This window comes from Tachysurus fulvidraco, chromosome 14 (genome assembly GCF_022655615.1).
Source record: "Tachysurus fulvidraco isolate hzauxx_2018 chromosome 14, HZAU_PFXX_2.0, whole genome shotgun sequence".
NCBI lineage: Eukaryota > Metazoa > Chordata > Actinopteri > Siluriformes > Bagridae > Tachysurus > Tachysurus fulvidraco.
The window spans coordinates 21,659,809-21,683,144 of record NC_062531.1 but is presented as its reverse complement, the minus strand read 5'-3'; the positions used below and the strand labels follow the sequence as shown (position 1 = coordinate 21,683,144).

Sequence of the window (23,336 nt, the reverse complement as noted above, 5' to 3'; positions counted from 1 at the left end):
AATAATTCATCATGAGTTCATTCCTGTAGCTTGTTTTTGCTCAAATACTTAAAAGTAGAAGCATGTAATTATTAAACCTAGTGATGAAAATATATCGCACTTACAGGTATTGCAGTTTGGCGTTGTTCTGAAACGCCTGCCGCGACACATACGTCAGCCTCGTGTTGGTCACCGTCCTGTTAAAGGAAAACAGCGATAAAGATAATGTCAAGCTATATAGACATGTCGAGCTCGAACTCAAGTAATCTCAAGCCGTCTGAACTACTTACAGATTTCTGAGGTTGCGGTAGAAGGTCAGGTCTTTATCGTTGATGGAGGAGAAGCTGCTCTGGTTAGCAATATATCTGTCAATTAGAGCAGAAAAAAACAAAAAAGACAAATGTGCGTGAACATCATAAACAAATGACTACATCGCCGTTGCCATCTGTCTCCATCAGACTTCTTGAGGAATTCACGCCTGATAGCGTTAATGCTGCCTTTGAAGTTTAAAGAAGAATGACTAGAACAACTTTTTTTATTTAGATATTATAATATAATATATTACATATATACAGTAGATAGATTATCTAAATATCTAAAATATTAGATATGTGGATTGTTTAAAGATAAGGTTAAATCCGCAAGAATATCTAAAGGCTTATATGGTTATTAAATGGTTTTACATGATTTAACATGTATTAATATGCATTGATAAAAAAAATGCAATTCTTTTATTTATTTATTTATTTATTTTATATAGATAAACATCTGCTGGTATTTATTCCAATTGCCAACCCTCAAATTTATATCCATCACTGACAGGAGTATAACCCCATGTGGTCTCATGCTCAGGAAAAACTTTTCAGCTCAGTGTTGTTGTTAAAAGTGTTTATTTGAGTTATCATATCCTCCCTGTCGGATAAAACCAGCCTGAATGACCACTTCTGATCCCTGTCATCAAAGATACTGACAAATCAACAAGGCGTTTCTTCCCACAGAACTGCGTAAACTCTTGAGAGCATTATGTGGGGAAAATCCCAGGAGATCAGCAGTTTCTGAGATACTCAAACCAGCCCATCTGGCACCAACAACCAGCTCACAGTCACAGTCACTGACATCTCATTTTTTTCTTTTCTGATATTGTATGTGAACATAACTGCAGCTCTTGCCACAATATATGAGGTGTACATGCATTAAATGAATACTAACGGAATGGATTTTGGTGTGTGTGTGTGTGTGTGTGTGTGTGTGTGTGTGTGTGTGTGTGTGTGTGTGTGTGTGTGTACTTTTTATCATTTATTTTATTATTTATTACTTTTTATATCGCTTTTTATTATTTTTGACTTATTTTTGTTACATTTTAACTCCATCATTTATTTTATCATTGTGCATGCCATTAAAAAAAATCTTTTATTACTGCATATATTTTTTCATTTCATTTTCATGACTTTCTTGTATAGCACTTTGGCCTATAATGAAAAATGCTCTAATTAAAAATACAACATAATTATGCTTATAATAAAGGAATCATATTATTATTATTATTATTATTATTATTATTATTATTATTATTATTATGTAAGAGTTTTTCATAATAAATCAGAATTTCCCTCCAAACTATGACCTAATTTAACATTTACAGGGTTTTTCCAGTGTGATAAAAAAAAAATCCTCCTGCATTATTTGATCCCAGATGTTTTCTGTTTCTTGATCATGCAGATGTCTCACTTTAACACCTTGCATATAGACACTATTCAGAAGATGCACACTGCATGACACCATTAAACATCTCTTGATTGCTTTGCACAATGCCTTGCCAACTGTACGATCATTGATGTGATACACTGTGCATTAATTAAACCTCCTGCATTTTTGTGGTTTCCTTTGATAACCGTCAATGAGGTCAACTTGCCTTTGCTGTGGTTTCCTTTAATGTTAAATTGACCTCTTGATTTGGTGACTGGGTGAAATGTTAATCAAATTAGCAGGAAAATTACTATAATAATAATAATAATAATAATAATAATAATAATAATAATAATAATAATAATAATTAAACACTAGAGAGTATCAGGGGGGTCAGTGCATCTCTCCTGACTGCACTGTCTTCAATCCACGAACCAGCAGCAAATTTAAAGTCGATCTAAATAGTTTCAATTTGCATTCTATATAAAGAATTAGAGCCAAACTTCATATAACTGTAGCACAGAGCCTGCAAAACACAAAGTTTTCAAATTAACACTGTATTACATTTTTAAAATGAATTGACGTTGTAACAATTTCACAACTGAATCCATTTCATTTTATTCTCACTCTCACATTAAAATCCAAAGCTTCAGAATTTATTTACTTTTTTGTTTTGCATTACTTAACGCTTTGCCTCGTTCTATAAGCCTAAAGTTTAAAACGTAATGTATTCGACTGACATTCCTGATGCATTATTTGATTAGAATCTTAAACGCTGTACACTTAATCGTACATCCACTGCATATGAATCAACATCAAGCAAAAAAAACTCTAATGATAATTAACCCAGAATCTAGCTTTCATCAGCTGATGAACACTGAATTTAAGTTTGTAGTGTTAACCATTATCACATGTATATGTGTAGGCTGCATGTAAATAAAACAAAATGAAGTCAACACTATTGGTGTGTATTTGATGCGAAGTTTTTGCACAATGTGATACATAGTTTATATATATAAAATTGTATATTTATTTTTACGTCTATTTTACATATATATATATATATATATATATATATTTTTTTTTATTTATTTATTTAATATATATAATTAACTGTAACATTGTTCCAATGATTCAAACATTGCAGGTAATAATTTCCACAACAAAAGTGGAAGTGTGTGTGTGTGTGTGTGTGTGTGTGTGTGTGTGTGTGTGTGTGTGTGTGTGTGTGTGTGTGTATGGTTCAATTCAGTGCTGAGTTGATACTACGGTGTTTTTAGTTGAAGCTTTTATAATCAATTAAATATAATATCACAGTAAATCCTTGTGCACCACATCCAGATTTTCTGTCATATGCCTGACGGTTGTTTGGGAGCAGCACTTCTATTATAACATGCCAACCAAATAAAAAAAACTCTTTCACCTTCCTAAGCTCTTAACATGGTGTTGCAAAAAAAATATCTTCTGCGTATTTCTTTACCAACACAATCCGCTACGGCAGAAATGCCCGACTGTCACGTATGTCACCCAGAAGCATTAAAGGCATGTCTAACTGACTTCCCTGCTTGTCCTTGGTGATACAAACACAAGTGATGAATGAACAACACGCTGTGTGTTGAAGTATGCGGTTATTCTTGTTCTGGTCCCTCACATACCTCGGTGTTGGTTCAAGCTCAGGTACGATTTATATGCACATAAAGAAAAGCTGCGCGCTCACATGTCGGTGATGTTCTCCATCTCGGGCTCGCTGAGCGCAGGGAAAGCCGCAATGCCGCGCTCGGTGTCGGCGCAGTAAATTCTGAAGCCCGTGCACATGCAGGCGGCGGGACACGACTCCGCGGGCCTCCACAGCGCGAGCGCCACAACGACGCACACCAGCCGCCAGCCCGCCATGCCGAAACCGGAGCCCGGGCGCAGCAGCTTCATCCCCGCTTCTGCGACGCCAGATTTATTAAGGATTGCCCTCACGCGCCACTTGTTGTCTGTGCGCTTCTTTATACGTATTGTTCTTCTTGTTGTTTTTAAATCCTTTTATAATCCTTTTTGTGCGTTCTTGAAGTGCGTTTCTTTCTAGCTATTCCCGTGTCTGGAATATTCTGACCTCCCGCAAGCTTGGTAGCGCGCTGAGGTGCTTGTCTGAACGATATACAGACCAGACGTGTAGCGCGCGCGCGCGTCCAGAAGAAGCGAAGCGCCGCTCGTCGGAGTAGCGGATGCGCGAGCGCGACGAAAGTGGGAGGAGCGCCGGTGCGCGGAGGAGAAGAAGGACCAGCATCATATACACGAATGATGGATACTAGACAGCGCGTTACGTAGTGGAAACGCTACGATGTTGTTGGTCCAGAGAGCAGAGCTAAAAGTTATGTAAACATGTACCCTTACAAAGTCAACTGCATTGCTCGGGTTTAGCTTATTCATGTGTTCATCTTCAGGATGAGGATGTGTTCATCTTCAGACAGAGTCGTAGTCAATCCAGAGGTCATCCCTGGAAGACTAGGTGTGAAGTGGGAACCAGGGCACGATAAGATTGACACAGAATCTGACACAGAGTGAAACCAGACAACCCTGATGAAACTGGCATCTGGTAGACGCCAATATTTATCTCATTTATACAGCTGAGCAATTAAGAGTTAAGGGCCTTGCTCAAGGGCCCGACAGGGGCATCTTGGGGTCCTGGGAATGGCGCAATGCCTTAACCCGCTGTGATACCACTTGGAAACTCACATGGACACATGAAATTGAACACAGACAGGATCTTATAACAGGATCAGAGATGCTCTTGTGGTGACGTGTAAAGCCAGTTTAGGACATGTTCAAGTCAAAACCTGAATTAATGAGTACATACAGATACTCCTGGGGGCATTTTATTTTTACCAGCTTCACTTGCCCCCTTACAGCACAGGTATTGGACAGGGCTTGGAAACTGACAAACGTATTTGAGTTTGTATATACAGGCCTCATGTTACATCATTTTTCATTAGCAAATTCCATTGCAGTCATTCATTTTATGAATCAACATGTTTTTTTGTTTTGTAAAATTTCCCTGTGGAAACACATTCTAAATCTCAGGGGAGGTTAAAATAAAAAATGCAAATCTCAAAAAAATAGAGATTTTATGTCAAATATTTGTAGGAATTACTGTACCAAGCTTCAAAACGATATGATGTTGTGTTTAGCTAATGCGTGTAAAAAAAAAAACCTGAAGCTGAAACAAGACTGAACAAGACTGGAGATGTGACTGTGTTTTGCAATAATGATCCATTGAGTTTGTCTAGCATCTTAAAACACAAGTCAGAATGGTTCACGTACAATTTGTAAGACAGTAAAAACTGGGTACAATTTGGCTCGGTTTGCATCGTTAAATCTAAAGATACCAGGTCCATGATTTTAGGACAAATTATTCAGAGTTATAAGGAAAAATAGCAATTCTTTATATCTTGTGACCAGAACCGCTCATGTATTCCTCGGGTCATGGTTGTTATTCTCTCGTTCACACGTTGTACACTAAAAGGTTTGTTCTATCGACAATCTTTAAATACTTTTTGGTTCGTCTTCATTTTGAACACGATTTGACCAAAATTTGGTGACAATCCGAGGAACCGTTTAGGAAAAGTTAACAACAATCTGGAAGTTTTTCACTTGAGTCGCTTAATTTCAAATGTGGCCCTCTGGTTTATTTTCCCATGTTATTTTTCCATGTGATTCATTCATTTTTCTTGTAAACAACATGCACAATTGTTTTATTTGGTCCGTCTATCTTATATGACTCTATATTATTAATATTAATAAACTTCCTATAAAGTATGTTTTTCATGATACATTTATGTTCACTTGTGTTTTTTTATTCAAACAATTTACTTCATATGTGATTTCTTTTTTGTTATTGTTTTTTATTATTTACAGGCAGTTTTACACAGTCGTTTTTACATCGGATTTTTATTACATTATGATTCATTTACTTTTTCATGTTTATGTTTCACACAAGATTCACGTGGTGGCAGGTGTTTATTTTTAATGGAATTTTCCACGTTTAAAAAAAAATCTTATATTCATGAGGGTGTTGTTTTTATCTTTGTGCATAAGCAGGTTTTTTTTGCACCTTAGAGTGATTAAGAAGCAGAACAGATATGTGAGGATGAAGTAGCCTAATTCGATCCTGCAGCCATTTAAAGACTGTGTTCCGAAGTGCTTGATGGACCCCAAATTTAATTTACATGCAAATGTTCCATCTGATTTAATCACAACAATGTCATATTTTAAGTTTCCTTTATTATGTTTAATAAAATTTATATTTAGGCTGATGTTAAACCATCAAGTAAAATTTATGACATCTGAGGATGCTAAGCTGGCTGTGGCATCTAGCAAAGAAAATCACTCTGAAAAACATCAATAAGAAATTTTACACAATTAACATATTTATGGTCTCTAATAAAGAAGGCAAGAGCTGCAAAATAATTTTAAAAAAATAAACTAAATATGTTAGTTGCAGGGGGCACGGTGGCTTAGTGGCTTAGTGGGTAGCACGTTCACCTCACACCTCCAGGGTCGGGGTTCGATTCCCGCATCCGCCTTGTGTGTGCGGAGTTTGCATGTTCTCCCCGTGCCTCGGGGGTTTCCTCAGGGTACTCCGGTTTCCTCCCCCAGTCCAAAGACATACATGGTAGGTTGATTGGCATCTCTGGGAAAAATTGTCCGTAGTGTGTGAATGCATGAGTGTGTGTGCCCTGCGATGGGTTAGCACTCTGTCCAGGGTGTATCCTGCCTTCATGCCCGATGATGCCTGAGATAGGCACAGGCTCCCCGTGACCCGAGGTAGCTCGGATAAAGCGGTAGAAAATGAGTGTTAGTTGTTGGCCTATGTATAGCCGACCATTTTATTGAAGAAAAAAAAAATCCAAAAAAAAATCCTCAAATGCTGTTAGTCATTTCTTTTCAATAGTCCTGTTCAATATATGTAATCTGCTAATTTGAACTGTATTTAATTAAATTTAACTGTAAAAACAAAAACCTATATATTTCATGATATATAACTAGCATGATATTTCAGACATTCAGGAGGACATCAGATGTTTATATAGTGTAGCTGTAGGCTTTTTTCAGAGATGGGGGAATCGAATCATATGACTTGACTCGAGTCAGACTTAAGTCGACTCGATTTGCTTGACAAATATTAAAAAAAGACTCGACTTGACTTTGACTTGACATTCATGACATGAGACTTACTTGTGACTTGCACATGTGTGACTTACTCCCACCTCTGGCTTTTTTTTGATATGATGTTAGATATTTTTAACATGCAAAGACAGAGGACAATATAATAAAGGCATCTTAATCAACAAACAACACATTTGAAAGTTACAGATTATGTGAAGCCAAAAACTAGCTTTGTTTTCCTAACTACCAAACTGGTTATGAAGCCTGAATCTAATTCAAGCAAGCGTGCATCATTCAATTAAATAATGTTTATTTTATAAGAAGCAGATATTATGTGCTACATACTTGTTTTTCACTTCATTTGCCCGATTGTATGAAGACGCAAAAATATTTAGTGGTGTAGAACTGACTTCACTTAGATTAGTCTAATTCTCAGGCATTAGCAAGGAATAAAACTTTTACATTAAAAATTACATCAGGGTGATGTGATTCAGTCCGGTGTAAAGTTACATCACCTCCCTGAAGTTATTTTCTCATAACAATGCATCGTAAGCTCTTTTATTCCTCTCATGCAATTTGTTAAATGTTTATTTTCGTATTTAGTTCCTGTTATAATGTACACTACAGCAGAGTTCCCTTGCCTCTTCCATTGGTGAAGCATTTCTAGATACGTTTAAAACTTTATCTCTGAGGTCACCATCTAAATACCTACACACATTATGGAATCCGTTTACGTGCTGCGTCCACCATGTATGATCACCCAGTTACTACAGGTTTTATAACATAGTAGGATGAGCTTATAGAAAGCCAATAAACAGCTTCTGACCAATCAAAATCGAGCATTCAGCAGCTTGGAGTATTCAGTACTCTTAAATCTGCAATTCTGTTGTACACAGAAAGAACAATATCCAATAAAATTTCTACAATGAGATATTTAATTGCAACATTTGGCCAAACACTGATGTTGTTCTCTACACCTTTCCACTGTTTTGATGTACAGTACACTAGATTTTTTTATTAATTTTTTTTTTTTGATAAAGACTCTAAGAGACTCTGAGACTCTAAGAGCAAGCACAGCTGCTGAGTGCCACACAGGCAGTGAACTGGAAGCAGATCTGGCAACCTGTGATTGTGCCATAACTCACAGTCCCTTGAGTCTGACGTGAGCTGTGACGCACAAGGTGTTGCAGGTATTGCGTGGGTGCAGGAGGATAAAAACCGTTCTAAAAACAGGTGTTTCTCAGAAGGAGGTAGCTACTGTCTAAAGACAGCTTTTCCATTTTTAGCATACACAAAGTGACGTGACGTCCTCCAGAACATCTTTCCACCTGTAAGACGTGGCAAGCTACACTATCAGAAAAAAAGGGTACTAAACTCTGCATTTGTTTGTCTCTGTGGTGCTAATGAGTTGGAATCTTTTTTCCCCTTTAATCTGGACCAAAAATTACATGGAAGAAAAAGGAATAATGTAGAGTATTCGGCTATAAATACATTTTATCATAAAGCTTACCTAAAAAGATACATACTCTTACTTAAACGCTTGAAGAACCATCCGAGTGACAAAGAATGATACAGCTTATTAGCTTTATTTGTAGAAACCAAGCTCACATTTGCTTAGTAGTTGTGCAACTGGCACTTCCATTAAGTGAGAAGTGCTTTGGCTCTAATGAAAACGCCATTAAAGAGCGACAGAGTGATGCCTGCTCCAATGCTACCATCTACTGGTTCCCATTACAATGGCAGATAAAAAAAAGAAAACTTCTTTAACCCGGTTTCATTAAGTAAATTTTAGCTGAGACTAAATAATAGGTCGAATGCTTCTCGATAATGGTTAAGTAAAACCAGCATGGAAAGGGTGCAGTAATATTTGTTTTAGTAGCTTGACTGAATAAACAAACTTTTATAAGCAATTAGGCTGGTGTCTTAGTCAAAGGTAGCAAGACAGAAAAAGAAGATTGGATGGGCTGAGATGCAGTGAGATAGAGTAATGTAATGGGCTGGGGTGGAATGGGAATGAATGGTTAAAGTGGGAAGGCATGAAAGGGAATGGGACGTAATGGGATGAAGTGGGAAGGTATGGGATGGTGTGGGATTTAATGGGATAAAACAGAATGGTCTCAGATGGAGTAGGATGGAATCGGATGCTGTGGGGTGGAGTTGGATGTTTGGGATGGAGTCAGATAGAATTAGATGGAGAAGGTGTGGGATGGAGTCAGATGGAATTAGATGGAGAGGGTATGGGATGGAGTCAGATGGAATTAGATGGAGAGGTTGTGGGATGGAATTATATGGAGAGGGTGTGGGATGGAATTATATGGAGAGGGTGTGGGATGGAATTATATAGAGAGGGTGTGGGATGGAGTCAGATGGAATTAGATGGAGAGGGTGTGGGATGGAATTATATGGAGAGGGTGTGGGATGGAATTATATGGAGAGGGTGTGGGATGGAGTCAGATGGAATTATATGGAGAGGGTGTGGGATGGAGTCAGATGGAATTAGATGGAGAGGGTGTGGGATGGAGTCAGATGAAATTAGATGGAGAGGGTGTGGGATGGAATTATATGGAGAGGGTGTGGGATGGAATTATATGGAGAGGGTGTGGGATGGAATTATATGGAGAGGGTGTGTGATGGAATTATATGGAGAGGGTGTGGGATGGAGTCAGATGGAATTAGATGGAGAGGGTGTGGGATGGAGTCAGATGGAATTAGATGGAAAGGGTGTGGGATGGAATTATATGGAGAGGGTGTGGGATGGAATTATATGGAGAGGGTGTGGGATGGAGTCAGATGGAATTATATGGAGAGGGTGTGGGATGGAGTCAGATGGAATTAGATGGAGAGGGTGTGGGATGGAGTCAGATGGAATTAGATGGAGAGGGTGTGGGATGGAATTATATGGAGAGGGTGTGGGATGGAGTCAGATGGAATTATATGGAGAGGGTGTGGGATGGAATTATATGGAGAGGGTGTGGGATGGAATTATATGGAGAGGGTGTGGGATGGAGTCAGATGGAATTATATGGAGAGGGTGTGGGATGGAGTCAGATGGAATTATATGGAGAGGGTGTGGGATGGAGTCAGATGAAATTAGATGGAGAGGGTGTGGGATGGAATTATATGGAGAGGGTGTGGGATGGAATTATATGGAGAGGGTGTGGGATGGAGTCAGATGGAATTATATGGAGAGGGTTTGGGATGGAGTCAGATGAAATTAGATGGAGAGGGTGTGGGATGGAATTATATGGAGAGGGTGTGGGATGGAATTATATGGAGAGGGTGTGGGATGGAGTCAGATGGAATTAGATGGAGAGGGTGTGGGATGGAGTCAGATGGAATTAGATGGAAAGGGTGTGGGATGGAATTATATGGAGAGGGTGTGGGATGGAATTATATGGAGAGGGTGTGGGATGGAGTCAGATGGAATTATATGGAGAGGGTGTGGGATGGAGTCAGATTAAATTAGATGGAGAGGGTGTGGGATGGAATTATATGGAGAGGGTGTGGGATGGAATTATATGGAGAGGGTGTGGGATGGAATTATATGGAGAGGGTGTGGGATGGAATTATATGGAGAGGGTGTGGGATGGAGTCAGATGGAATTAGATGGAGAGGGTGTGGGATGGAGTCAGATGGAATTAGATGGAGAGGGTGTGGGATGGAATTATATGGAGAAGGTGTGGGATGGAATTATATGGAGAGGGTGTGGGATGGAGTCAGATGGAATTATATGGAGAGGGTTTGGGATGGAGTCAGATGAAATTAGATGGAGAGGGTGTGGGATGGAATTATATGGAGAGGGTGTGGGATGGAATTATATGGAGAGGGTGTGGGATGGAATTATATGGAGAGGGTGTGGGATGGAGTCAGATGGAATTAGATGGAGAGGGTGTGGGATGGAGTCAGATGGAATTAGATGGAAAGGGTGTGGGATGGAATTATGTGGAGAGGGTGTGGGATGGAATTATATGGAGAGGGTGTGGGATGGAGTCAGATGGAATTATATGGAGAGGGTGTGGGATGGAGTCAGATGGAATTATATGGAGAGGGTGTGGGATGGAATTATATGGAGAGGGTGTGGGATGGAATTATATGGAGAGGGTGTGGGATGGAGTCAGATGGAATTAGATGGAGAGGGTGTGGGATGGAGTCAGATGGAATTAGATGGAGAGGTTGTGGGATGGAATTATATGGAGAGGGTGTGGGATGGAATTATATGGAGAGGGTGTGGGATGGAGTCAGATGGAATTATATGGAGAGGGTGTGGGATGGAGCCAGATGGAATTAGATGGAGAGGGTGTGGGATGGAGTCAGATGGAATTAGATGGAGAGGGTGTGGGATGGAATTATATGGAGAGGGTGTGGGATGGAGTCAGATGAAATTAGATGGAGAGGGTGTGGGATGGAATTATATGGAGAGGGTGTGGGATGGAGTCAGATGGAATTATATGGAGAGGGTGTGGGATGGAATTATATGGAAAGGGTGTGGGATGGAGTCAGATGGAATTATATGGAGAGAGTGTGGGATGGAGTCAGATGTAATTATATGGAGAGGGTGTGGGATGGAGTCAGATGGAATTAGATGGAGAGGGTGTGGGATGGAGTCAGATGGAATTAAATGGAGAGGTTGTGGGATGGAGTCAGATGGAATTAGATGGAGAGGTTGTGGGATGGAGTCAGATGGAATGGGATGGTGAACTTAACAACAGAAATTAATGACAGAAATAGGAATCATCTAGTCACTATATGACAAAATTGATAGTGAACTTCATATTTATTTTTTTACAAAATTATAGTAGAAATTTAAAAAGAAGTATTGATAAACAAACAAACAAACAAACAAACAAGCATGTTAAGCATACATTTTAAGAACATTCTGGAAATGATTTGAATGATTGATTTGTTCCTGTTCTGGAAAACAACAGAAAAGATTGCTAAAATGCAATTTCATATAATACAAGAGGAATGTCATGAATTAAGAAAGTGGAATTTTCTATTACAAAAGTCATTCAGTTAACGTTATGTAAGTTAATGATAACTAACACCTGGCTGCTTTCATTCAGTAGCAACGATAACATTTTTAGGACAACAGATAAAAAAAGAAACGGCAGCATGTGTTAGGACCTCCTGTCCATCACCCTCTTCTGTATTTCACAGCACTCTCTGTCCGTGAGTGAATCGGCTCTCAGCACTGTACCTGTCCCGTTTGAATCGACCTGCACAGTCATCACACAGCACATGTCCACCAGCTCCCTCTGACAGTTCTGTATCCCAGCGTCCACCACACCACGCTTCGCTGGATCCTTCCTTAGAACCTTAGACTCTGCTGCTGAGAGGCCAATTAGATTCACCAGCAAACTGTCTGACAGATCCACATCCAGGTATCCGGTCCCATCTGATATGGTGGCCCTGACTTTCCATTCCCCTCCACTGCAGCGCAGGCTCCCCAGCAGAGTGACAATAAAAGCATGCAGCCGCACTGTTTGAGCACTATGAGGTGGCCAAACACCAGCCTTCAAAATACTAATATAGCTGAGGATTGACGTGTCAGGTTTTTTGCTACGGTTGAATGCAGGATCCTGTAATTTGGGCTCATATCTGGCTATTTTTGATCCCGGTGAGACGGAAAAGTCATCACCTGCATCAATGTCAATAACTTCAATTGGATTTGCCTTACTGAGGGGAGTGCTGGAAGAGAAACTAGCTTGATTTGTAACCTGGGGTTGGTTGAGGATTGCTGTGTCAGCTTTTTTGCTGCATTTGCTATCAGGAACCTGTGATCTGGACTCATATCTGGCTATTTTTGGTTCTGGAGAAAACAAGGAATCGTCATCTGCATCAACTTCAATAACTTCACTTGGATCTGCCCAACTGACAGAATCTTTGGAGGTTAAATGAAGATGATTTGATGATTGGGGTTGGTTGACTTGTACTGATTGAACATAATCTTTACTTGAAACAGCCTGTTGTTTTATTCCTCCACTGCTGGCTAAGAGTTTGGGATCAGTAGGTGACATCATATCATCCAATTCCTCCATTGGAATGTCATCAAAGTCCTCAGGATCATTATTAAAGTCATCTAAATTGTCGCCCCAATCATCTGGCCCATTGTTAGAATCTTCTGGCATGTTGTCAATGTCCTCAGGATAATCCATGAAGTCATCCGGAATGTTATCAAACTCCTCATCTGGAATATCGGCTACAGCTGGCACACTCTGTCTAGAAATGGGTGTTTCTTCAAGGGTGCTTAGTCTAGAGCGTTCTAACTGATGATGTGCATTCCTGCTGATCTGTTGCGAATTCAAGCTGCTTGGAATGCTTTCATATCCGCTGTCCAGAGTTCCCTCAATTCTTGCTGCTTGCTGGACCTGTTGATCTTCTGCTTCTTGCTGATGGTTTTCCTCAGGCAACCCTAAGGTCCTGCAGATCACTTTGCTCTGAGAATTCACCTCCATCATCTCCTCCACTTCTCCACCAAGAACCTTCACATTCTCTGGTTTGAGCATCATCACCCCAAGACGTACCATCACCCTTCCCACTACCTGCAGTTTGGTCCCCGGGGGCAATTTGGCACTAAGAGCTGGAATGGGTCGGTACTCAATGGCCTCCAGGTTCTGCACACCATCAGTGAGCTGCAACATCAGCATTCGAGTTGGCTTTGCCTCCCAAGGTCTCTGGGTGGCTTGTGTCACGGCAGTCACATCATCATTGGAGCAATCAGAGCCACGCAGACATTGGAGCTGAGAATATGCTGGCTGGCTAACATCCAGAAGGGAGTACATCTGGAGGCAATAGCAGCCATTCAGTTCCATTTTTTCAGCTTCAGAAATGCCATCAGGCAGAACAGGATGTGCTAAGTCACAGAGATCTGTGAGAAGCCACTGGTCCAGGACTTGCTGGTTGAGCTCAGTTTGAGGCAAGGCTACGCCACCTGCCTCCTCTGTTACCCATTCAACACAGGCATCCAGCCAAGTCTGAGGCACCTGGATGTGCCATGTGGCACGCAGCCATGCCTGGGCAGCCTGGGTACCTGCCACAGGCATCCTCCGGTCACTGACGTAATTCTCTGTTCTAAAAAAATCAGGAAATAAGTTAAATCACAAAATGATTTTCTGTCCACTTGTATGTTTTATTGCTATTCATCATACCGTATTATTAGTAGCTGTACCATGAGCTTCGTGTAATGATATTCTGACCTCCTAATGGTGGTTTTAGCAAGTTTTATAGCAGTGCTCACACACGAAACATTTTCTGACAACACCAGAAAATTCTGATTGACTTTTAACCGTCTGCTGGAGAAAACGTTGCATTGTGTGTCTTATGGCCACAACATAATTTTGTTTTCTTGTTTTTTTTCTAGAACATTCTAGTGTAATGGCAGCTTAACAGTCATAATATAGTGGTGTGTCTCATGGGATCTGACATTTGGAAGACAGTGATGATGGCACATTTTCTATTTAAAAACAAAAAAAAGTTTGTAAAAAAAATGAAGAAGGAAAAAAAAATTGGGCAAAGAAGTTTTAAGCACTATGTCTATCCTTAAATTATGTATGAGTTGTTAAAATCTATGTGACCATCAGTATGCCCCAAGTTATTTCAGATCTAATAAATAAACAAACTTAAACCTTAAACCAGTAACTTTAACATGATATAGTGAAACATTTACAGCAGTGCAGGCAGCAATTAGCATTAAATAACCAGCTATCTAATAAAATTCCTCGGATTAGATATAAACATACTCACAATAAAGATAACTAGATAAATTTCAGCAGTTATGTCGCCCACCAGTGTCTATAATTGTATGTTTGTTTTATTAAATGTTATCTAATACATTGCATTTCCACGTTTCCATAGATGTTACCAAGCAGCTAAAAAAAATACAACAAAACAGTCGCTTCAGTCCCGGTCTACCAACCATGCTAAGAAATAAATGGGCGGGATTCTTTTTAAGATTGACAGTAGATTTGTCCAATGGAAATTTAGTTTTTCACTCTTAGCTCAATTTAGACCTATCAAAAGGCTTCTCATTTGGAGGGCCGTGCTTTTATTCGTCTTCTACTAGGCGGTTTTTTTTCTTCAGGTGTGTGTGTGTTGTGTTTATTAGGGGAGGAGGACTCTTGAGGCGATATTTAACGTTGCTTGCTGTATTTCCTGGTGTGAGTAAAGAAACCTACAAAAAACACTCGTTTTTATTATATCCGCGGGTGTGTATATTTATTCGAATGTTCCTTCTCATTTGTCTTGCGCATTTGACTCGATTAAACTTTTATTTAGTTAAGGAAAAGACCTTAATGTTCGTGCTGTGCTAACGGCTAATCGAGTTAGCCGACAGCTTTGTCGAGTTTTGTTTTTGTTTTTAAACCGGGATGTAGTTGGCGTTTAATAAAGCTGTATATGCAACTAAATATTCGAGGTTTGTATACAAAACAAAAACACGACAGAAATCGAACCGAGTCTAAACGAATCACTCGACGCCTGTTAATTCGATAATATTCTTAGCAGAAGGAAGTTAGCCTGCTAGCTAACCAGCTCGAGTTCTCTATTGTTAATTAGCTAACGTTAGCTAGTGACGTTAGCTTGTGGCTAACGCAGTTTTTTTTTACCGTCTAACAGCTCGACGAAGTGCAAGAAAGCTAAATAATTTGTTTTATACGTTTCGTCGTCCCCTTTTGTTCTTATTAATTTAGCTAGCGTGAATGCATTAGTGTGAATCTTCTTTAATACAGCTGAGTGAGATTAGCCGAGTTCGCCCCTTGTTTCTACACCACTTACATTCGGCACGATAGATTTAAATTACACCCAAAATCCGTCCAGTAACTTTAACCTTTTACATTTTAGTGAGTGTTGTGATATTTTTTCCAGCTGGTATAATAGTTCTCAACACACTACACTACGTCCTTGTTGAATAACTGGTCAGTTTGTGTTTGTGTAATCCCTGTTGCTATGTAATGTCAGCAGGTTTTGTTTTCTTTTATTCTTCTTTTTCTTTTCATTTTTAATTTAAATTACTTTACCAGAACTAGTCTCATCTTTTACAATTAATAATAATTTAATAAGTCCAATTCACTTTCATGTTTCGCTCTTAAGCTCTGGATCCTAAATGAACCCCAGTTTCATCTTGACTCCAATTGCAGCTTTAAGAAATTAGGAAAGTGCTGTTTTTAAAATGCAAAATATTCAAATCTAAAATCATATGTCTAATATAAATGCTGGGTTCTCTGGGAGGAACATTGAGCGAATGAAATGGTTATTTCTCATATGTTTAATGCTCAGAGTTTAGCTTTGCTGCATTTGTAATTAAAAACATGGAGAGTTGTTTAACATTTTTACATCCAACCTGGTTGCCAAAAGCTCTGTGGACTTTGTAGTTATGAAAAGGCAGGGTGGAGAAGGCTATAAAGTGTGTTTCTTTTAACCCTTAGATTTACAGAGCACAGAAAGCATATCCACAGTACTAAAACATAATGGACACAGAAAATGACCTGCAAGAAGAGGAGACTTTCAACAGCACAGAGAGCAATGGTAAGATCTTTGTGCTACTTGAGGTCTTTTGCACCAACTTACTAGGAAACCGGTAGGTCATGGGTCACGTGCAGACCCAACCAAGCTGAGGACTATGGTAACAGAACCTGATAAAGGATGATCAAATCTCAGGAGTTCAGTTAAATCTAGTTTTCTTAAAGCAGACCAGTGTAACTTCTGTTGCAGGGTTTTCTTGTGGTTTAATGTTCTGTGTTTATGTAAATAACTTAACTGTAGGTCTGGTGACATTAGCTAAGAAAGGGTACTATTTCCATAGATTTTCTTACACACTTTGAACTGATTACTTAGCTTTTGCGATCTAGATGGTCTAAGCGATATAATGTGAAGTGCCATTGAAACACAACACAACCACATAGGCATGGACTTATTGTTAAAAGGTAAGCATTAATTTGTAACTACTGCCATCCTTGGTAACGAATCTAAGAGAACAGAATAGCCCATGTTCTCTCCCTTTCCGTAAGCAGGTTGGGAGGGGTGTCCTTGGCCAATCATGGTTTGGTTCAGAGGTGTCATTAGCCAATCGATGCTGTGTTGCAGAGTCTGGACTGTAGTTGTTGTAGTAGTAGTGAATGATGGTTAATTGCCCAAGATAAAAATTAAAAGGTCACAGTTGTCGTCATTCAGAAAGCAGTTACTTTGTAAGCAAGGTTTATTTATTTATTTATTTATTTATTTATTGCTAATTTTAGTTTTATGTTTTACAGATTTAGGTGCCTGAAAAGGAAGTTTACAGGCATTAAATCTCAGCATGTGCTTTAAATTTTGTGTATTTCAGGCAAGCGCCCTGCACAGGACCTTGATGACAAGCCATCATACAAGCGTTCACGAAAATCTGATGATATGGTGGAACTGCGTGTGTTGTTGCAAAGCAAAGTGAGCATTAATACATAGGGTTTGATTCTTTCACAACTCTGTGGTTCGAGGATAACTGCATGTCTCATCCTCAATTTCAGAATGCTGGAGCTGTGATTGGAAAGGGGGGAAAGAACATTAAAGCTTTGCGCACCGATGTGAGTAAACAACTTTTCAGTCTTTCAGCCCTGCATGTTAACACTCACATGCATAGAAATCCATGGTAGGCAGAACACACTTGTTTTTTGTTAAATGTTAAAACAATACATTTCTAATCTAGTCTTTAGCAACCACTTGTAGATGCTGACTGAACACCACAGACACTTGTTTCTCTTTACTGGTGAAGGAACAGAAAACCTTTTGGCTCATGACATGTTGATAAAGTTGAAGAACTGTTGTCTGTTCTTTTGTCAGTGCAGGGATGCAGTTTAATTCTTGTTCATGGTGATCACTCGTACTACAAACAGGGTGGCTTGAGATTAGTCTTGAGTCCTAAAGCCGGTTTTACACTGTGTGGTTCCATCAGCTATTTATGGTTATTATTGTCATGATATAGAAGTGTAGTGATGCAGTACACGTTTGTAGATGTTCAGCTGGAAAGCATAAAAGTATATATATTTTTTGATGACACAATTCACCTTAAACTGCTCTTTGGTTTTGTTCATATTTTATTATTTCTACTCCTGGCTTTGTAGCAGTCCTGGTGGACTATAAACAAGTGTCTTCGCAGCGGACCTTTAACTAACTGTCTTTTGTTGGTAAATACAGCTGTACTAAATTGGACATCATTATGCAAGGGATCACATTATACCTTTGCAGACCACCAAGTCTCTATTCCCAGCTAAAGATTATCCCATATAATGTGCAGTGGAATCTGTACAGTGTAAAACTGGCTTAATGGGTTTTTTTTTTTTTGCTTTGTTTCTCTAATTGTAAATATAACCTTTTCACTATAGTTTTAGTTTCTGATGTACTGGGGAAGTTTCTTAAAATGTTATTTGTTGTCATTAGATGTTTCATGTGAAATGTACTTTTAATAAACTTTTAATTACAGCAAACTAATTACTAATTATTGAAAGTAATGTATACAGGCCAAAAATACATATTCATTGCTCTCTTCTTGTCCTGTCCTCCATTTTCCTCCAGCAATATCAGAATATGAAATCACACTGACATTTTTTACAATTAAAAATTGTACTCCTCTTCCACTCCCTCTCCCCCTTTTTCCTTGTTTTTGTATTTGTTGTTTATTTTTTGGCCAATTCCAATATTCTGGATCGACATGTCCCGCTCACCTGCGTTGCTGCCTGACCTCCTGACTCCCTGGTTGGCCCTGCCCATAATCGTGCCCATTCCTTTTGGGTGCCTTACTTGATTGCTCTGGGTGCTTGGCCCCGCCCCTGCAGTACAATGCCACTGTGTCAGTCCCAGACAGCAGTGGGCCCGAGCGGTACGTGCCACTCAAGATACTCCAACCTCCAAATACTATCCACACTGTTACTGACTATATCAGTACTGTTAATGATGTCCTTCATGTACCAGATAACTCCCTACTGCCATAATCCTCCTTTCATAAATATGGTTACAGTGATGTCATGACTGTCAGTTTTAAGTGCCATAATGTTATGCAAAGTGCCTGTACTGTCATCTCAGTCATTTAATGACTCTGACCCCTTTTTCTTTCCGTCCTTAATTTAAAAAGACCATAAGGTTGTTAATTTGACCTGTTAGAGATTCATGAATTATTTGCAGAGCATACTATTAACACAAGTTAACGTTTATTCCTAATGCAACAGAGATTTATTATATAAGGGTGATGGAGCAGTACAAATACATTTAATTACTTCTCTCTTATTCGTATTGTGATATGATGTTTAACTTATTTGAAAAGCCTTAAATTGCCATTGATCCATGCCATGCATCCCCTCATCATTCTCGCTGTTTATTTCAAATCCTGTCTCTCATTCCTCTAACACCTAAAGGCTTCTTGCTTCATTTACTCATTACACTTGCATTAGATTACTCGCTCTGTCCCTCTTGTTCCACTTAGTTTCCTGTTTATGTGCTAAAGCTTTATCATACAGTGCACTCCTCTTCTCCTCCACCCTGCTTTTTCAGGGACCGGAAGGAGCCTCACTGTTTTATTTTATTGCTTTCTTCTTTCTCTGTGGCTCATCACTCCTTTTCTATGCATGAGGGAGTGCATAACAATATAATTAATACACAGCACAGCGGGCACACTGAGTGCAATGACCCATGATTACTCACCACATGCCTAATAGTCCTTTTCTTTCTCACTTCGTCTTGTGGGATGAAACACAATGGCACACCTCAAAGGATCCTGAGCATCAATGCAGACATCCCTACTGTGGCTGATATCCTGTTAAAGATCATCCCTACACTAGAGGAGGTAAGAATGCCCATTGTGGCTTACGTGGATGAATGCCATCTGCTTGTTGAATTGACATTATTATTCTGCTGTAGTATCAGCATCACAAAGGGGTGGACTTCGATTGCGAGTTGCGGCTGCTGATCCATCAGAGTTTAGCAGGCAGCATCATCGGCGTGAAGGGGGCCAAAATCAAAGAGCTGCGTGAGGTGAGGATCACAAAGTAGACTACGAAGCTTCCTTAAACAACTGAAGGGAAGGCTTGGAAGAGTCTGTGCATTGACTTGTATGTTGTACCCTGAAGTTCCCAGAGGCATCATTTTTCTTCTCACTTCTGTTGCATATTGTGCAGAGCACCCAGACTACCATCAAGCTGTTTCAGGAGTGCTGCCCTCAGTCCACTGACCGTGTAGTGCTGGTTGGTGGTAAAGCAGACAGGGTCGTGCAGTGTATTAAAACCATGCTGGAGCTCATCGCTGAGGTAAAGCAGTTCTGTGCTCGATTACAAAATGTTAAGGTAAATCCTTTTTGTTTGTTTTTTTTTGTAATAAATCATTAGTTTCTGTGTTAATTCATACATAGGCACCTATTAAAGGCCGCGCACAGCCATATGATCCAAACTTTTACGATGAAACGTACGACTACGGTGGCTACACTGTAATGTATGAAGAACGTGGACGCCGGCCAATGGGAGGATTTCCCTCGCGGGACCGTGGGTTTGATCGCATGCCACCTCGCTCCGGTCCCCGGCCTCACCACATGCCCCCAAGAGGGAGAGACTACGATGACATGAGTCCACGCCGGGGTCCTCCTCCACCTCAGAGAGGAGGTAGAGGTGGAGGGAGACCACCACGCAACATGCCAATGGGACCTCCCCACCACCGCAGAGGGTGAGTGTGCTAAACCATTTACACTGCATTGATTCCATCACCAATTTACCACCGTTATCATAAGTGACCACGTGTTGCTGCCCTGTGTGTGTTTACAGTGATGACCAGTACAGTTCCTACAGCTCCCACCGCAGTCACTCAGATGACAGACGGCAGTAAGTAGTTTGGCATTTGGTGCAATGGTGGTTTGTACACTAGCACTCCAGCATCTCTTTCACATCCGGTACATCACTAGCCCCTAATACACAAATACACTTTTATGTCTTACTTCTTTTTTTTCTTTTTTTTTCCCGCCACTTCTTTAGTGGGGACAGGAGAGGAAGACCCGGGGATCGCTACGGTGGCAGTATGGTGAGAGCAAATAGTGAACCCTTGTTTTCTACACATGATGGATAAAAATATATACATCTATAATTTATTAGCAAACAGACTTTTCATAATGCCGTTACACTAAAGTCAATGGATGGTTTTCATAGCAAATGTTCTTGTAGTCTTTAGTGGACAGATGGTTGGATCTGGACAAAAAGCAGCACCCAAGTTGTTACTTGGCAACAGATTTGCTAGTTGCCATAGAGACAGGAAAAAGACTGAAACAGCTGAAGAAGGCATTTTTCAATTGGCTGTGATAGTGGTTTAAGATCCTTACAAGTTTTTTCTTCTTTTTGTGTTTTCAGAATGATGGCGGCTACGGTAGGTGTCCATTTTCTAGCATTAGATATTTTACTGAATTTGATGTGGCCACTTGAGAGCGTTTTCCACTACACAATGCAAAACCTTAATCACCAACAGAAGAGGGGATTGCAGAGCTGCTCATTTCTAATTCATGAAAAAATACCCTTGTTTATGATCATAAAACATGGGACTTGGTACACTTGTGATGTCTGTACCATGTACTTAAACACATCTTGGGTTTTTGCCCTGTTGTGGATTCTGTGAATCTAAAATTGATTGTTTTACACATTTGCAGCAAACCTATGTGCTTATGACCCGTTTACCTATTTCTTTCTCTCTCTCTCTTTCCACAAATGAACATTAGACAACAACGCATCCTGGGATAACTATCATTCTGGTAAGCATTCTAAAAACGAGGGAGATGAACATGGACTTTGAACCTGTAGTAATAAATGGCTCATTTCTTCTGTGTGGGTTTTTTTTTTTTTTTTTTTTTAAATAGGTGGAAGGGGAAGCTACAGTGACATGGGAGGTCCTGTTATCACCACACAAGTGACTATTCCAAAAGATGTATGTATTTATACACTGCTGACTTTGTACTCATTTCATCACGGTTCAGGCCCTTATTTGAGGCACATGTTTAAATACCAACCCGGATCATTCGTGTTGCCATTTTTGTTCTAGTTGGCTGGATCCATCATCGGAAAAGGAGGCCAAAGGATTAAGCAGATCCGACGTGAATCTGGAGCGTCGATCAAAATCGATGACCCACTCCAGGGCTCTGAAGATCGCATCATCACTATCGCCGGCACACAGGACCAGATTCAGAACGCACAGTACCTGCTACAAAACAGGCAAGTCCTCTGTGTGGTTGTTTACTTCCCTTTGAATTGGTGGTGTTTTTTTTGTTTTGTTTTGGTTTTTTTTCCTGCCAAAATTGTACAATAAAACAATTTACAACAACATTTATCTGATCGACACAATCCTCCTAACAAAGCAAGATTAACCCCAGGAAGTGGTAAGAGATCATGAATCATGTACATCAACTGGATTTTGCTAGCATCTGATCCTCCTTGGATTTAGAAGCCTGTATGTCGGTTAGTACTTACCCCCCTCTGTTTGTTCTCTTTTTCCTTGCAGTGCGCTTCACATCCTGGGACGCCATGACTAACCTGTCTCGTCCTCCACCTCTCTCAGGACCTACAGCGCCACTCAGCCCTGCATCCCTCCACCACCATTACTCTGCAGCAGCTTAGATTTTGTGTGAGGGAAGATCTTTTGTTGAGCTTTCCGCTTTATCAAATGGATCGATTGGAATGTCCACCTGTTATCTAGGATTAAATCCAAATTTTGCTTGGCTTTTTTTTTTTTTTTTTTTGGGTTTTAAGTTGGGTTTTATTTCCATTCGTTTAAAGCGCCATGCTTGCAAGGCTTCACAGAAAAGCCTGCCATTATGCTGGTGAGTTTTGTTGCTTTTCTTCAACCAGCCATCCCACAAATCTCGAATGTGTACTCTTTTTTTTTTTTTCCTTTTTAATTGTAAGATTTTTAATGTTTTACTTTCATTTCTTGCAAGGGTGAAAGGAAACTAATCTTGTGGCTGTATGGAGAACATGGTGTGTAAATATCCATTCATTTATATGGAAAAAGAAGAATTGATATATAAGTCTGAAATCCTGTACCTGTTCTGTCAGTGTGTTTCTCCCCTCTAATGATCCAGGCTTTCCAGCAGCTTGTCCACAGGCCGCTGTGACGTCTGAAACAACTGAGCTTAATGTTGTGGCTTGCGTATCAGTTTTCTCTCCCCAGTTTCTGCTGGGTTTTAAAACCTAGTATTTATCCAATTTGCTCTACCTCTGGAATTTTTTCATAGGTCTGCCACTCTGAAATGGGGCCCACTTTTTCTTTTTCAATTTGAATATTTTGGTGTGAAGTTGTTCTGCTTTAGATTGTATTTGTGTCAGGACTGAACAGTTAATTGTTAATTTTCTTTTCTTTTCTTACTCAAATTTTCTGATGTTCCTCCCCTGATACATTTGTAGACTGTCATTTGTCAAAAATAAAAGATGCCAGTTTTTTTAATGAAATCTGTGTTTTGACTGATGAGCAAATAATTCACTCTAGTTTTATAATTAAAGGCTGAACTTCTAAACCATTCTAGATTAGGGTTT

The 23,336-nt window shown here is 39.8% G+C and overlaps 3 protein-coding genes across 6 annotated transcripts in view; 1 reads left to right on the top strand and 2 right to left on the bottom strand.

Moving 5' to 3' along the window:
- ntrk2a (neurotrophic tyrosine kinase, receptor, type 2a) overlaps positions 1-3,906 on the bottom strand; it is a 48,730-nt gene extending 44,824 nt beyond the window's left edge. Inside the window, exons 1-3 of the mRNA XM_027167281.2 lie at positions 3,383-3,906; positions 270-344; positions 105-176 (exon numbers count right to left, since the gene is read on the bottom strand). Coding sequence (XP_027023082.1) covers positions 105-176; positions 270-344; positions 3,383-3,591 — 356 coding nt within the window. The 5' untranslated portion in view covers positions 3,592-3,906. The remainder of the gene's footprint in view (positions 1-104; positions 177-269; positions 345-3,382) is intronic.
- Positions 3,907-8,440: 4,534 nt separating this feature from the next.
- On the bottom strand, positions 8,441-14,753 carry rmi1 (RMI1, RecQ mediated genome instability 1, homolog (S. cerevisiae)). Its single transcript, XM_027167104.2, has 2 exons — positions 14,563-14,753; positions 8,441-13,890 (listed from the first exon to the last, which is right to left on the bottom strand). The coding sequence occupies exon 2, from the start codon at positions 13,860-13,862 to the stop codon at positions 11,937-11,939; it is 1,926 nt and encodes a 641-aa protein (XP_027022905.2). The 5' UTR covers positions 13,863-13,890; positions 14,563-14,753; the 3' UTR covers positions 8,441-11,936.
- An 84-nt stretch (positions 14,754-14,837) lies between these two features.
- hnrnpk (heterogeneous nuclear ribonucleoprotein K) lies at positions 14,838-23,252 on the top strand. 4 transcript variants are annotated; one of them, XM_027167110.2, is made up of 16 exons: positions 14,838-14,975; positions 16,242-16,341; positions 17,138-17,235; positions 17,316-17,372; positions 18,621-18,664; positions 19,552-19,624; positions 19,705-19,812; positions 19,956-20,084; positions 20,186-20,493; positions 20,592-20,648; positions 20,799-20,844; positions 21,168-21,183; positions 21,530-21,562; positions 21,668-21,735; positions 21,850-22,019; positions 22,306-23,252. In XM_027167110.2, exons 2-16 carry the CDS (start codon positions 16,284-16,286, stop codon positions 22,334-22,336), a joined length of 1,296 nt encoding a protein of 431 aa, XP_027022911.1. In that variant the 5' UTR covers positions 14,838-14,975; positions 16,242-16,283; the 3' UTR covers positions 22,337-23,252. The 4 variants fall into 4 exon arrangements, with proteins under 4 accessions (XP_027022911.1, XP_027022908.1, XP_027022910.1 ...); XM_027167107.2 differs by having other exon boundaries at positions 19,699-19,812; XM_027167109.2 differs by lacking the exon at positions 14,838-14,975 and adding an exon at positions 15,214-15,232 and having other exon boundaries at positions 19,699-19,812.
- The last annotated feature ends 84 nt before the right edge of the window (positions 23,253-23,336 follow it).

Coding starts and splice junctions, on each gene's coding strand:
- rmi1 (XM_027167104.2), bottom strand. CDS start 13,862: ATGCCTGTGGCAGGTACCCAGGCTGCCCAGGCATGGCTGCGTGCCACA.
- hnrnpk (XM_027167107.2), top strand. CDS start 16,284: ATGGACACAGAAAATGACCTGCAAGAAGAGGAGACTTTCAACAGCACA. Junction 20,494..20,591: donor CCTCCCCACCACCGCAGAGG/GTGAGTGTGCTA, acceptor GTGTGTTTACAG/TGATGACCAGTACAGTTCCT. Junction 20,649..20,798: donor CACTCAGATGACAGACGGCA/GTAAGTAGTTTG, acceptor CCACTTCTTTAG/TGGGGACAGGAGAGGAAGAC.